At 39.7% G+C, this 16,409-nt stretch overlaps 1 protein-coding gene across 5 annotated transcripts in view; it reads right to left on the bottom strand.

The window, feature by feature from the left end:
• Positions 1 to 16,409, bottom strand: part of QKI (QKI, KH domain containing RNA binding) — a 146,542-nt gene that overhangs the window by 76,837 nt on the left and 53,296 nt on the right. For all 5 annotated transcript variants that reach the window (XM_054595379.1, XM_054595361.1, XM_054595400.1 and 2 more), the window contains exon 3: positions 13,883 to 13,999. In XM_054595379.1, coding sequence (XP_054451354.1) covers positions 13,883 to 13,999 — 117 coding nt within the window. The remainder of the gene's footprint in view (positions 1 to 13,882; positions 14,000 to 16,409) is intronic.

Genomic DNA, 16,409 nt, shown 5'->3' on the forward strand with positions numbered 1-16,409 from the left:
CCGCCAACAGAAAGGACAGTGAAAAGCTGAGCAACTATTCCAAATTAGGGATGAACAGGCACAACTGCAATGTGTGATCTAGCCAAGATTCTGGGCCAGAATTATTTTACACACACACACCGATTCTCATTAATTATTTTCAGTAATATCACTGCAAACACCGAATTAGAGAAACTAAACCCCTGTCCCTGAGGAAACACAGGGTTCTGATCCTGCAAGACTGCTCACAGTATTTCCATCTACCATTCGATATAACCCAGTTTTGTGTGGGTTTATGTTTAAAGCCACCATATTTAATATACAGTTGACTCATTAGTGCTGACCTCAGAGCCAGCAGCACCGTAACTCACTCCTGAATGAAGACGCTTCTCTAGCACATGCATGGTAGCCTTCTTACGCTTAGAAACAAACACTCCGCAGCCTTTAGCATAATGCTTTTTGCTGTGGGGGTAGGGGCGGATGGGGAGGGGTATTTTGACACCAAAATTGCCAACAAAAAAACCACAAATATGCAAATACCAGAGCACTACATAGACAATGAAAAAGAAAATTATCCACAGTATGAGAACTACAAGAAGACTGGGGTCGCCTGATTTAACCTCAGCGGGGAGCAACGGTGTTAGGTGACTCCAATTATTCTGCTAAAATGTACATGTCCATAAATGGCTGCGAAATCACGGGTCACCCGTATTAATTTAGTAGTCACTAATGAATTTTAGCAAGTAGGTGAATTTGCAAATATGAAATCGGCAGATAATAGGCATTAACTGTGTAAGTGTATGCATATACACACACAGAGAGAGAAAGAACATACAAACATACACAGATGTATGATGTATTTTTCAAAATGGCAAATCTAGGTAAAGGGTATACAGGAATTCACTGTCGTACTCTTACAACTTTTCTAAGGTATAATTTGTTATTTTTTCCAAAAATGATAATTAAAAGAAAATACAAAAGTAGAGGTCTGGGATAGCAGAAGTGGCAAGTCAAGCAATACAAAAGTGAACATTAATGCCTAAACATGTTTTAACAGATTTAACCTTGGTAACCAAAAATATGCAAAAAAAAAAAAAAAAAATACTTTTGGCTCCTTAAAAAAGTGATATCCACAATTTTAGAGATGCTTCATATGGATACATTTTCATTTCTTGCTAGGGTGGGGGCTTATAATTTTTAAGAGTGGCTTTAGTTGGCAATTTTGGTAATACATTTTCAACCAACAAATTACACTTCTATAAATTTATCCTAATGATGTATGTGCAGATTTCTTTACATTTTCATAGTAAAAATAATTAATTTTAAAGGTATATGTCCTGGCGGGTGTGGCTCAGTGGACTGATTGCCGGCCTGTGAATCAAAAGATTGCTGGTTCGATTCCAAGTCAGAGCACATGCCTGGGTTGCAGGCCAAGTCCCCAGTAGGGGGTGCATGAGAGGCAACCATACATTGATGTTTCTCCCTGTCCCTCCCTTCCCTTTGCTCTAAAAAAATAAATAAATAAAATCTTTAAAAAAAAAAGTATATATTAGTTATTATGGTCATAGACAAAATATGTTTAAGTAAAATAAATCAGGTCACAAAAATATATTGTCTCAAAATAGGTATCAACATATAAATAGCACCTCTAAATGGGAAAGGTTATTTAAAAAAATATATATTTACCAGTATTGTATAATAATTTCTATACTAAACATGAAAGCTTTCATAATTAAGAAAAAAATTCTGATTTTGAAAAAGATCATTTGTTTTTACTACTTGTGGACTCCTTCAGAGTCATGACCCCTTTTAAATTTTGAAAATTTTAAAACATTTTATTGCTGTAACTGCTTGATCATAGTATACATCTTCATGTACCCTTCTATTTTCAATTACTCACTTGTTTCTTACTATTCAATAATTCTATAATTTAAATGCATACAAGCCACTATTGAGAATTTATCTTATTTACAAAGGTGAAATTACACAAAATTTTCTTTACATTAAATTCTTAAAAATAATATTTTCTATGTGAAGTGATTTTGTATATTTAGAACACAGGTATTTGAATTTGGCAAAAACTTTAAGAAACTTATAAAGATCTTGACAAAACATTCCTAACTATCACCATGATTTCTATGTATCAAATAATTCACAAAATAAATCACTTCAATAATGTGATAGTCACTATTTTAATTTTTTTAGATCCACAGGCTATGATCCCATCCTGACCTTAGCAGAACTTCTGACTTAGGGGAAAAGAAAAAGAATTATTATTGTCTTTAAAAGGAATAGTTAACAATTACACATGATTTTAAAAAATTAAACATGTTTTAAAATAAGAAAAGTATCAATGTAATATCTTTAAATAGTGATCTTTCATAACCAAAGGAGTAAACAGAAAAATAAACTGCACAGAATAGGATGGGTCACTAGGTTTATCAAACAGCCTAATAATTTTTCATTCATGTGACTGAAAATTTTCCAGTCACAGTTCTTTGTTAAATCAATTTTAAAGCATAATGATAACACATAAGCAACACTCCACTACTTATTCTGTCAACAGAGAACTGAACCCCCTAAAAAGAAAATGTGTTATATACAACACAACTACAAGGTGCTCAAATATTCCTTAACAAAACTGACTGCAATCCAGTCAAGTCTTAACTTTCAAAGGCTCATTAACAGCATCTAGTGATAAAATGGACTCTCCCTTTTCACTGAAAACTCCTGTCTCATTTCATCAGGCACGGGCAATTAACTCTTCTTGGTATTAGATCTATGGCAGAGTAATTAGCTTAAGTTTTACAGGTTACTTAAAGTGTGTCTTTACTAATGAAAACAAAGGTTTATTTTCATTGGATCCATCTTTTTACCCCTCAAAGAGTATCTCACAAATTTTAATAACTGTACTTTAAAATACATAGTAGTAGAATTTTTATTTCAAACCCTATACATCTTTGTTAATCCATGATGCAGGCCAAGCAGTACTCTGCTCTAGGTATATGGAAATACCATCCAGTCTGAAATAAACACTGAATTTTTATTGCACTGCTCTATACTCTTGTACTTTAAAACAATGCTAAGCCACTTGAGTCCACAATGAACATGTACCCAGAAACAGAACAAGAAAAATTTAATATTCCAAAGTAAATTTTATTTTAACAACCCGCACACACAGGGACATCAAGGGAGGGGAGCGGCACCAGCGGAGGCCAGGCGCCAGGCGGGGGCGGGGGGGGGGGCTAGTCCGCAGGTCGGAAAGGGGCAGGTCACCTCTCTGCTGGCGCTGCCTCTGCCGCCTGGAAGGGCATCCGCAGACCCCGAAATCTGGGCTGTTCAGGAAACCTTCCCGGCCTTCTGGCTGGGTAATGGGGACTGCGACGTACAAGGTCTTAAATAGGATGGAATCTATGTCTCTTAAAAACTCCATTTCTCTGATAATTAATTTTATTAGAATGTACCAAAAGGGATCGGTCTATGATGGATTAAGATTTTTTGTAATGGTTTTATTGCAGAATATTTGAAACACACTGATTTAAACTTTCCCTAAAAGGCAGGCCTTCCTTTCAAGAGGAAGGGAGGGAGGGAGGGAGGGAAGGAGGGAGGAAGGGAGGGAGGAAAGAAGGCAGGCAGGCAGGCAATCGTTTGAGACTGAATGCAATGCCATGTCCCATTACATTAAAAAAAGAATGTCTAAAGTTACTTGGGATTAGTTTATAGCTAGAGGAGGATGTTTTTAAGATCTAAGTACTGTAATCAAATATGTCAAAGGCTCTACAGTTTAAGAGAATATTTTTGTTTTGAATTCAAAGTAGAATTAAGATCAAAGGATCTAAGTTTCAAAGACCCGGATTTATCTCAACATGAGGAAGAACTTTCTAAGCAAAGCTGTCTAAGACATGTCATTTGCTTGTGGCCTTCAGTCTCTTCTCCCTAACACCCATCCCTCCTAATGTCAAGTTATCTTTTCAAAACAATCGATATATTATATTTCTTACCTTAAAAACATAAAGGTGCCAATGTACTGGTTTCAAAATAAAGAACCTTTTAACAGAACCTTTTATTCAAGGTCCTGTATTTCAGACCCCACCTTGTCTTCAAATACCCACCTGCCTGCCACACCTTGCAACTTCCAGGGCAATAGGCCATGGAGACAACATATGTGCGTGATCACTTGGAATATCTAGAATAGCATTCCACTCGCTTTCCCTGCAAGTTCCTACTCCAGGCCAATTTCTCGCTCGCTTTCCTGAAAATCCTCAACAGGTAAAGAACTCATTACTTCCTGGACATCCCATGGCACAATGCGTGACCTGGCTGTAGCATTCATCACATTGTGTATCAGTTTACTGTCAATACATCCATCTCCCAAGAGTAAAAGCTCCTTGACGACGCATTCAAAAACTATTTGCTGCCTTAGAAGGTATTAACTATGACAGGAGGTAATAAAAACTGAGTAACAACCACCTGCAGTACAGGAGCTAACATAGATATCACAAGGGCGGTTAAACTCCATGGTCTTAACGAGGGTCCTTCCAAACCAGATTACACAATACTGTAATTTTCATAATCATTCTTCTAAGCAACTGATCTGTTTTCATGAATACTACTATTCAATCAGATTCCTGAAAGTATGCAATGCACAAGATTAACATTAAGAATCTGTAAAGTTCCTACTCTCCAGTGCACTGAGTCAAAGGTACCAATGCCAGGAAAAGGAGGGACCAAGCCAGGGATATATAGTAGAGGAAAAAAACCTGATGATTCCACAAGAGAATCACATCTTAATGCCTGGCCCAAGGCAAAAATTACATATAAATAACCCCACTCCTGCACACTTATAATGATACTCATTATGAACCACTCTCAGTAAAACTGCAGTAAGTTCTGTGTTTCACATGAAGAATCCTAGTTGAAAAAAAATAAGTTTTGTAACCTAACAGAAAATCACAGTACTTTTCCTTGAAAAACATTTTAGTTTCTTAGGCCCAACCAGGAATTTATTACAGTCATAATGTACCTTAAGCCTAGTTATAATAATACCATTCCAACTATGTCTAACAATTACTTATAAATGGGCTTGACGGGAAAATAACCAATATACTGCAAACAAATAATTAATTGGGAAACCAGAGAGGACTGCAGTGTTCACAGAGCAATGACCTATTTTAAAACAGACACGCAAATATAAACTTATGGAACAGTTTCTTTAAAAGTGCTTTTAGGGTGACTTTGTTCTTTGCTTCTTGTATTTTTCAGTTTCTTATTATATATACATGTTAACTTTTAAAAAATAACTTATTGTGAAAACTTAAAAAAAATACAATTCTTTGAACAGCAGTTCGGTCTCCTCCATAAAATATAAAAGTTTAAATCTGTTGGTGAATCTGTTAAGAAATTGTTACTCTCATACATTACTCATGGTAATGCAAAATAAGAACTCCTAGAAAGGGGAATTTAGCACAAGCTAGCGAAATTATATACTGTAATACCTCTTTCAGAACTCTAACCAAAAGGTAAACTAGAAAACGCATGTAAAGATATAAAAGCTCTTCAACACAGCACTCTGCCTATATTTAACAGCAAAAGCCTCACTCAACCCAGACGCTCATTAATAGCGGACGGCTGGCGTAATTCATGGTGCAGCCAGACAAGGGAGTGTGGTGAAGCTGCTGAAAGGAGTAAGACTGTCTCTATAAACTCCCCATTAACTGATCTCAAAGATATACCATCAAGTAAAAAATATATACTTAAGGTACAGAAAGGTGTAGAATATATAATGATCTATGAAAGGAGTGAGAAATTACACACACACAACACACACACATAACACAATGGTCCTACCTGTATAACTTTCATGTCAAAAATAGAAATGGAAGGCTAAATCAAAAACTAAATTAAAAATTGACACAAACGGCAAAAGGGGAAATAGATAAAGGAGCCAGGGTTAAAAGCCAGACTTCTCTGAAAATTTCTTACATTGTACATTTGACTCTGGAACCATGTAAATATTTTACAAGTAATAGGAAAATAATTTAAGCAATTCTTAAAACCAGAAAACCAATCGCAACAAATGAGCTTAACTGTGGATCCATATGATGGCCTATCTTACACACAAAGTAACTGTTGTTTAAAACATAGTAATTTGTATCTCAAGTGAAATACACCCTAAAAACAACATGAGCTGTGGAAAAATTGTTTTCACTGATGAATACTGTTGGTTGTAGTGTCCATATTGTAATTCCAAGACGTTTCGCATATTTTAGAATAAAGTAAATTAGTTATTTTGTGTCATTAGGAACCAGAATTGTCCGTGCAAAAGAATGGAAATACAGACACAAGTTCAAAGAAGCGAAACACTGCAGTCTTCATTTCGAATGAGAGCGACCTCGTGTGCAGCAGTGTCTCCTGCCCCCGCGGTGGAAAGGCCCGCGACATTATGGGCACTGCGAGGCCCCGGAATGGGATCGCTAAATGCCAACAGTCTTTCTTCACTAACAGCAACCAGGGTTCCTCGAAGAAATGGCTGATTCCAAGCCTGGGGGAGAAACCTGAAAAGATGAGTCCAGACTATCGTACCACACCAGGAAGCGAACCTACTAGCTACAACCACTGAGATGGTGTCAAACGACTTAAGAGGTGAATTTGAAGAGGTACCCACAAGCCAAAGAGCATAATTAGTTAGAAACACTAACTGCAAAAGAACTAAAACGCATCAAAATTATTGAAATGCATTTACAATGATAATAGGAAAAAAAAAAAACCCAAAACACTACTTCTTCACCTTTGGAGGATTTCTAGGAACAAATTTGCTATTTTAAAATTAGTGAATAAAGAATTGAACATTTATTCAGCCTTTGCTATAAAAGTAAATTTGGCTGATACTAATGAAAGAAATAGGATATAGCTATTTTGCAACTCCTACCGAAATAAAGAACCTAAGAAACCATCAACAATGATTGCTAAAATCAGAGAGAGGAAACTAGATTGTATGTGCTACCACAACAACACTACTTGTGAAATATTCTTTCAAAAGGAAGAAAGGAAATGAGGAAGGAAGGGCAAGAGATCTGGAAGTGATTAAAACTTTCCTGCTACCCATTTACAAGAAGTACCGGGAAAAGAGTATTAGATACCACCACGAACACGCAATCGGCAACAGCCACAGGCATTCTTCAGGACAAAGAGCTCAGGTCCTTCACAAATAAATTGCAAGGAGGGACGGAGCTGAGGGGACGACGTTAAGAGCTCGGTCGACCAATTGCTCTGTGTATGGCCCTCAGGAGGGTGCCATTCAAACCCATTTTTTTAAGTGCACATTTATGAAACAGAGGGAAACTGAATGCAGACAAGGTATTTGATGACATAAAGAAAATTCTGTTATGAAAAACACACACAGGCCGGGCCAGAATGGCTCAGTGGGTTGGAGCGCCATCCCATAAACCAGAAAGCCGCAGGCTCGATTCCCAGTGCAGGCACATGCGTAGGTTGCAGGTTCGGTGCCCCATCAGGGTGCGTGCCAGAGGCAACAGAAGGGTGCTTCTCTTGCGCACTGATACTTCTCTCCCTCTCTCTCCCTCCCTCTCTCCCTCCCTTCCCTGCTCTCTGAGCTCAGTGAGCCTGTCCTTGGGTGAGGATTAAAAAGCAAAAACAAACAAAAAAACACAATAGCAAAGGCTTTTTTATTTTAGAAACACCTAAAAAAATATTTACAGATGATACTGCATCTGGAATTTGTTCCCCCAAATCATCCGGGGGGACGAGAAGGAGTGAAGGCACACATGGAAGGAGCCAGGCAAGGAGGACCCTGGGTGATGAGTAAATATTGTTTGAAATTTACCATGATAAAAGTTACTTTAAAATAAACTATACCTATGCTAACAGTTGTGAAAAAGCTAAGTACTCAAAAGATCAACAACACAGGCCGCTTGGCAACCTGTCTGTACACGATGGTGTGTCGCCGCGGCCACAGCCCCTTCTGTGTATCCACCAAACACGTGAACCAATTTACATCTTTCAAAGGGTCAGGGGGACAGGTAACGTCCTTCATTAAAATAAAATTCCAAACCAGCCCCAAATTAAACAAATATACTTTTGCATAGGGCTACCTATACTGCCCTGAAAAAGCCTTTAAGCATGCTTTCCCATCATCCAGCACAGTCTTAGACTTTATAAACCTCAGTTATTTCGCCAGCAGACGCAGACACAACAGAATAGAGAGCTGCAGGAGAAAACACTAATTATAAAGCATCATGTATAATATGGTCCCCATTCTGCAACATCTGTGAACATGCACGTAACTACACAAAGGAAAATCCACAAGCAGATGTACCAAGCTGTCACCAAGAGGGCATCCAGAGAGAGAGAATCGAGTCCATTTAATTTTTTTTTTTTTAGGCCATCTGTACTTTCAAGCTTTTTAAAAAAAAATCACATATTAAAATATGTATTAACCATAAGAAATAAACTATGAGATATTTAAGAAAAATGTAGTGTATATGAAAAGTAGCATGGAAAAATGTTATGAAATTCTACCTATGTTTATAATTATACAATATGCCTTCTCTAATTACATTTCATAAGTCATATTCCACAAAACTCCGCAGTTTCTCAAGAACTTATAGCAACATCTCTTAAAAAGGAGAGCCTATGGTCAAATATGTCTGGGAAACAAATGTACAGCTGAAAACTGATTTAAAACTTTATTACAGATGTATCTAATTTTAAGTCCAAAGCTCATATTCTCATGAGATTAATCTGTACAGCTGAAGTTGAGGGTCTCTGTGATACATGTCTGTATTTCATGCAGTCATTATTTAGAAATAAGGACCTGGATAAGTTATTTAATCTCTTTAGGCCTCCAAAGTTAAAAAAGTAAAACGATGTTCGGAGGTGGCCGCACGGTCTGACCCAGACATCGCGCACACTGTGGAAGTGGCTGAGCCCATCCAGCCATTGTTACCGACAGCTCCAGAGTGGCCATCTGATCCTCTCGGTGCACGTTCTTCACTCAGCAAAGAGCTCTAACTAGAACTGCTTTGTCTCACTGGAAATTTCTAGAACACACAACATTTGACTGAGCTGGCTTTAATCAACTGTACACAGTTCACCTGTGAACATTTTGGGCCAGGAATCTGGAGCAGACTCACAAGCACGGCTACTTAGCCCCAGCCTGTTTACAAGACAAATCTCCAAAGCGTGTTCCCTACAAAGACCGTTCATATAGACCCCCAAAGGCAGGCTTTGTTTGCCACTTTAACAATAACCCTAACTCCACAGTAATTTATCAAGTATCTGATTATGCGCAAAACACTCACCTGTTTTAATGACTTACACGTTTTCGCCCGATACACTGGACACTAGCGGGCTGCCGCCTCTGCCTTTCTGAAGGCGGACCATGAGGCATTGCCCCCCCAGCCCTCCCTGCAGCCCCCCTGCAGCCCTGTTACCTCAACTGGGACGCGACAAATCATCTGCCACTTTCTTTTCCCAAAATTACTTCACTAGCGTGTTTTTTTTTTATAAAAAGATTCCATTTATCTATTTTCAGAGAGAGGAGAAGGGAGGGAGAAAGGGAGAGACACATCAATGTGTGGTTGCCTCTCAAGCGCCCCCTAGTGGGGACCTGTCCCGCAATCCAGACACATGTCCTGATTGGGAATCGAACCAGCGACCCTTTCGTTCTTAGGCCGGCACTCAACCCACTGAGTCATTCCAGCCAGGGCTTCTATAGCATTTCTAATCTGTTCAAGTACATAAGTTTCCCATCAGAAAATAAAGGATAAAATCTTGTCTAAAGGAAGGATTTGTGAAAATCAAAAACAGGATACGCAGAAAAATTTCAAAATATATCATCACTTAAGAGAATAAACAAAAGCTCAGAGAAATCATACTGACTTCACAAAGTTTAGAGTACTCAATACTCAAGTTCTTCTAATATTCATGAAGTTGCTACCACCCTTAGAAATGGTCTGTAATTAACAGAGTACAGCACAGGCTTTCGATTAAATTTTGACTGCTATTTTTCAGTGCCTGACGTTTGGCAAATTACACAACCTTTCTGAGCCTCAGTTTCCTCATCTACAAAGTGGAAATACTAAAACTCACAATAATTCAATGCATGTAAAGGACTTGGAATAGCACGTAACGCGAAGCGCACTATGAACCCAAAGGACTGCCCACACACAACTGGAGCCCGTGGGCCAGCGCCCTGTCGCCATCAGAGGCAGAGGCACAGTCAGCCTGTGAGGACCAGCACAGTCATTGCTGGCTGGGAGCCTGACACTTCCAAGTGTCCCATGAAGTCTCGCTGCAGTTCCTGCTCTTAGGTTCCATTTTATTCAGAATCAATGCTGTTGTGCCCACCAGCAACACTAAAATAGTACAAATCCAAGAGAATGAAAATTGAAGCGGCATATTCACTTCGCTGCTTCAAGCCAGCAGCTTAGAATTATACAGTGCTGTCTATCTTCCCCAAAGAATTATAAGCACATAGGGTTTATAATTTTCTCTATTTGCAAAATCTTTAATGAGGGTCTGGAGGTCGGGGGGGAGGAGCATCTATGCCTTTCATGAAACATTTATTCCTCTCCCAGGTATTTTTCCAGGTCCTACTATCTGCCAGGTATTTCTCAAACACCAGGCATGGCCTGCTTGCCCTCCCTGACTTTGCCAGTCCGGTGATGAATACGGATCAACAAACAGCATATCCATCGTAGTATTCTAGGGCAATCAGTAAATCAAGATTTATTTTCTAGCCTTCTTCTCTTTGACATAAATGGACAACTCTGCAGAAAAACTTGAAGTCAAATGGATTTTCCTTTGAAACCCCAGAAGGACACCTCACCCAGGCCTGCTATTTACATCGACACGTCTTTTGGTCTCCATCTGTTTGCCATGGTCATGGTCCTTCTCAAAATAACAGCCACCAACAAATGACAGTACTTTCCATTTTGACCTTTATTAACATTTTAAAGAGCTCATCAAATAAACCATAGCAAAACCCAAGGTGATTTGGTTAATGTATTATATGTGTAATAAATTTAAATTAAGATTAGATACTGGTATTATAAATCTATAAACTCTTCATGGAATCTGCACACCATAATATAAAACACATGATAGTCATTCTGATTACCTTAATACGTCCAGCTTATGTTTATCTGTAGCTTTTAATAAAACCAAAAATGTAATCTGTAGCCAATCTTCTGGTGTCATTTTAATATCATTTTCTTGCATGTATATTCTAGAAGCTTTTTAGAATTTTAACAGAAGTTAAAAATAAATAAAATGTGTAAACTGCTTTGACATGTAGTTAAGAACAAAGTAGACAAGACAGAATACAGACACACCAACAACCAAATAAACAGAACAAAAAAGCCATGAGAATATAGGATATTCAAAGGTTACAAAACAAGTACTGTCATTTCCAAAGCTTAGTATCTGTAGAATTCCCATTATACACCTCAGAGTTTAAACATAAAATATACTATCAAATAGTGTTAAGATAAAATTTATTAAGAACAAACATTAACATTAATAACTACATGCCAAAACCCCACTCTAAGTGCCTTCAGTCTAATTTAATCCTCACAAGCACCGTAAGAGGTAAGTGACATTACAAGTCCCATTGCATACATGAGATCTGTCCAGAGAGTATCCGGCCACATACTATGAAAAAGGCATTTATTGAAGATGATGCAAGAAACACTGTACATAGAACAATGACGTCTCAGTCCCCTTCAAAGGAGGCACCTGGCAGTTAGAAGCTCACACAGTTCTCACAGTCGCCATCAGCTGCCCCGTCATATTTTCCTGAATCTCATCTACAGTCTGAAACCTCTTCCCTTTCAAAGGTGATTTTAGTTTTGGGAAAAGCCAGAAGTCATAGGACACCATCTGGGCTGTAGGGGGCTGCGTCACCTGGGTAATCTGATGTTTCACCACAAAACGTGATGCATGTGTAGGCATTATGTTGTAATGAAGCTGCCAATCACCAGTTGCGACCTTCTGAATCATCTGAATAGTTTCCACAGAGGAATAGTCAAGCTTAATGCACAACTGGATGCAGATTCATTGCTCTACTCGCTCAGTCATTTTGAATGTGATGGCCACACGGTACATACTCATGTTCATTTAACAGCGCCTACCACCCCCCACCCCCGACTACTACAGTGAAGTCATCATTGTTCACTCATGCACCTTTCAGTCCACTCTCCTTGGCTGCCCGGTTACATTGATGTCATGCAAACCGTTCTCGTTGTATTAACAATGACTGGACTTTTTCTGGACAGACCTTGTATGAGATTAATTTGTCCAAGGTCACAAAGCTGCTAAGTGATAGAACCAAGGATCAAACCTAAGCAGTCTGGCTGCAGAGCTCACTCTCTTAACCATTCTGTTCCTCCGCCAACCGAAAACAGAATTCCTTCTGTGTCACTCCACACTTCCAGCTCTCAGGCATGGTGTGCACGTGGGCACGAGTGAAGGAAGTGGAACCCATTACTGCAGAATGAACAGGAGCTGAGGAGGGGACAAAACATGTGCTGTTCGCTGAGGCTAAGAATAACTTTTTTAAATTGATGGATACATTCATCTTTTGGTGAAGATTTATTTGTCCTTCAGTTATCAAGATTTCACCTCTTTGTCTCCAGGCTATGAAAGCAGCACTCCTCAATGACAATGCAACCATAAGCGGAAATGTGGGAACCCACGCTGCGTGCCAGTACATACAAGACTGCCACCCAGATGATTCGGAATCTGGAGTCTTAATCTAGTTAAGATCCTAATAAAACATGGTTTCAATACAACATCTAAATAAACTCAAAGGGAACTCACATATCTGTCTCCTCTTTAAACTCAGATGACAGGATCAAGTTATAGTAGGATTTAAAAAACAGTATCAGTGAGGGCTTTTTACCCCAAGTTTTTAGCTACTAACTCATTATTTGTCCGTAGGGAGAAAGAAATGATTGCCATTTAGTCAGCTTACAGGAGAGCTTAAAGAAAAGTCCGGAAGCTCAGAAAGGATGCCTGTGTGACCGCAGTCAGAAGCGCCCTCCGGCACGTGTCCGTGAGCAGCTCCGTGCCACACTCCAACACAAGCTGGCCCCAGGCCTACCTACCACCTGACAGTCCTTTCCAGGCAAAGGATTCAACAAACAAACAAACAAACAAACAAACAAACAAACAAACGACGCTCCTAAGTTTAATCATTGGCAACAAAATCTAGGGTTTAAAAAAAAGTAAGTCAAATGTTTTTTTACACAAATATAAAGTCAAAAGTAGTCTGCCTCACAGTATCACTAGATAAAAGGAAACTAGACTATGAAAATAAAGCCTTCCTAAAAACAAATTTAAAGTAGAAGTTGGGTCTTTATTAATTACCTAGCAAAACAAGGACTAGCAGGAGAAAAGAACAACAAACAGAAAACAGAAACAATATGTTTTAAAGTAAAATGTCTATAAAACTTATGATCAACACAAAATGTTGGTGAAACCAAAAATGAGGCTAGTTATAAGCCTTCTTTTTCTGTTTGCTCCAAATGATTTGACATATATTCATTTGACTGTTCTCAACTAAAACTCAGAAGAAACATTTTAGATCTCCTAAACTTTTAGTTACTTATTTTTATACACATAATGGTCTAATTCCCAAATTGGAAGCTTCTCGATTGTAAAAACCAAGGTTAGTAACATGACGGACAGAGTAACACTTCGGTTGGCTAAATGAAAACTAGGAACTGGTAGGGCACAGCCATGGAATACCTGTAAAGCATTCAAGTTTTTGACATGAAGAAATGCATAGTGATTTACACAAAAGATCTGAATAGTTTATTAGAATACAAAAGTATAATTAAATTACTCATATAAAGACTTGCCTCTGTTTTCAAGAACTCACCTTCTTTTTATCCCTCATCGAGCCTTTGCCTCGGACCATTATTTTACATCCCGTTTCTGCTTCAAGCTGTTTCGCTGTAAGTCCTCTAGGTCCAAGGATTCTCCCAACAAAATTAAACTGGAAAAAAAAGTCACCATGCATTATTTTCTTGAATTTGTAGCTGTTAAAAGTATTTTAAAATATATCTTTACTTTTCTCAAATTAAATATTTTTTAATACTAAGTTGAAATAAAATTAAAGAGTCCTTAGGAATTTCCTTCCAAGTTGCAGTGGAGAAATGGTGTCAGTACAATAGCTCATTTTCTGGCCCAAAAATTTTCCTGTGTATTAACACATGAAATTAGGAACTATACCATCTACCTGAAAAAGGTACTCTACTGTCCTGTCCATCAACATGTAATATAAACCAAAGCACATGCAGAATCTTGGATGCCACCCAAAAAAGCAAATGTCTTCCACACATCTCTGTAATGACGGTCCACAGGGAACTATTCATTATGTTAAACAGTAATTGCTTTTTTAAAAAACTAAAATCCCTGGGGGGAAAAATCCTGTTATTTACCTACTAAGTTCTGACGCACTGTCAGAGCGTCGTCACTGCACCCGTCATGCGCTCAAGCTCAGTGCTGCCAGGGCTTAGGGAGCTGGGGCGCTTCTGCCGTCCCTGCGCCTCAATGGCTCCCACTCTGCCCCGCTCAGCTGCTAGCCAGCGTTGCTGTACCCTACAAAAGGTGATTCCCGAATAAAAGATGGGAAGGACACGTGTACAGGTGGATAAAAGTCCTCTTCCCTCAGATTTCGATACAGCTTTTCCCACACTGAGCTATAACACTGATCCTGTAAGCACGTGATCTCGTTCTGTAAGACCCCAATTCTGAAATCTGCCCGAGCCATGTCCACTTGTCAAGCAGAACCCCTTACCCCCATCCAGTTCCCTGGCGCCCAGCACTCTGCGCCCTGCCCAAAGCCCTGCTGTCATCCGCTTTCCCTGGCGTTCCTGTGAAGGCAACCTTTTCCTCCTTTTCACCACTTCTTAAGATTTTCTCCTTCCCATCAGTTTTAAGCAGTTTTACTGTGATAGGCCTACGTATGGTTTTCACTTTACAGGTCCGAGTTTCTTAAAGCGTGACTGCATTTCCTCGGTCTGGAGGTTCCCAACCACAGCCCCCTCATGCACTGCGTCTGGCCCGCTCTCTCCTCTGCCGCTCCTCCTCCCGGTGTGGACGCGAGATGCTCTGACTGCCTTCCCTCTGACTTCTCACACCGCCTCCTGGTTTCTCCATCCTTCTGCCTCCCACTGCTGAGTATTTTCTTCTGATCTAGCTTCCAGTTCACTAATTCTCTCGTCAAATGGTTCTAATCTTCTGTTGAACGTGTTTATTCCAGTTGAGGAATGTTTCAGTTTAATATTCCTTCTGTAGTTTCTGTTTCTGTCACATTTCTCCAACTTGTCTGTGGCCTCACCTATAATATATGAAGTCTATCAACGGTCCCCATGGATCTCTTTCTATGGCTTCTTCACGTTTGTGTTAATGCCACCTTCCCTTCTTGCGTGTTTGTTATTTTTTAGTGGGTGACACTGTGCACACTAAATAGCTTACAGAGGTAACACAGGGCCTGAGGTGATGCGACCTTCCTCCAGAGAGGACATACAGCATCTTTTTGCCAGGCACTCGCTGCTACCAGCAACCCGAGATCACCGCGCAACAGTGTCACTTGCTGAGGCCGAGGAAGTCTGATGCCGATGCGGCGTACCCGCGAGGGCCCGGGGGACACTCGCCAGCGCCCCTAACCACAGCTAGGGCTGGAGATGAGAGGGAGCCGTGGGAACAGGGTCTGGACACACACTCTGTCCCCGAAGCTCAGCCTCCCAGCTGTCCTCTCCAGATTCAGCAAACACGCCTAGAGGAGAAGCAGCTCTCAAGAGCCAGGCTTACATTCTTGATTGTCATCCGCCCGCTCTGGACCTCACACTAGTCATTCTTCCCAGTGCTGCTGGGACTCTGACGCATTCAAGCAGATGTTTTTCCCTACTTTGCTTTATTTTACTAGAATTGCTCAGATAGTCTGAATTACCCTATTAGTCCTTAAATAGAGAAGTCCATGGCATCTTTTTTAATCCTCACCCAAGGACACGTTTATTGATTTTAGAGAGAGAAGAAGCAGGGGCGGGGGGGGGGGGCACCACTGATTAAATGTCTCCTGCATACGCCCTGACCGCAGCTGTTTGGTGTACGGAGTGACGGGCCAACCAAATGAGCCACCAGCCAGGGTGCCCGTGGCATTTTTAAGTGCTTGCCTTTTAACATAAATAGATCTAAAATTAACATAACTTCAGGCAGTATAAAGTGAAATATATCAGAATAAGGGTGGGAGGAAGAGAAAAAATACACATTTCACAGAAAGTCTATCAACAGGCCTGGCCTGGGCTGACTTAGAGCAAGCTCTTCCTGCTTTTCTGCAACTTACTGTTGTAATGTCACCCTTTTTAGTCGCAGATTCTACAGAACTTCGCTCCCTCTTCACC

The sequence above is a fragment of the Pteronotus mesoamericanus genome, unplaced genomic scaffold (assembly GCF_021234165.1).
Source record: "Pteronotus mesoamericanus isolate MK-2021 breed Mesoamerican mustached bat unplaced genomic scaffold, CSHL_Meso_final contig_134, whole genome shotgun sequence".
NCBI lineage: Eukaryota > Metazoa > Chordata > Mammalia > Chiroptera > Mormoopidae > Pteronotus > Pteronotus mesoamericanus.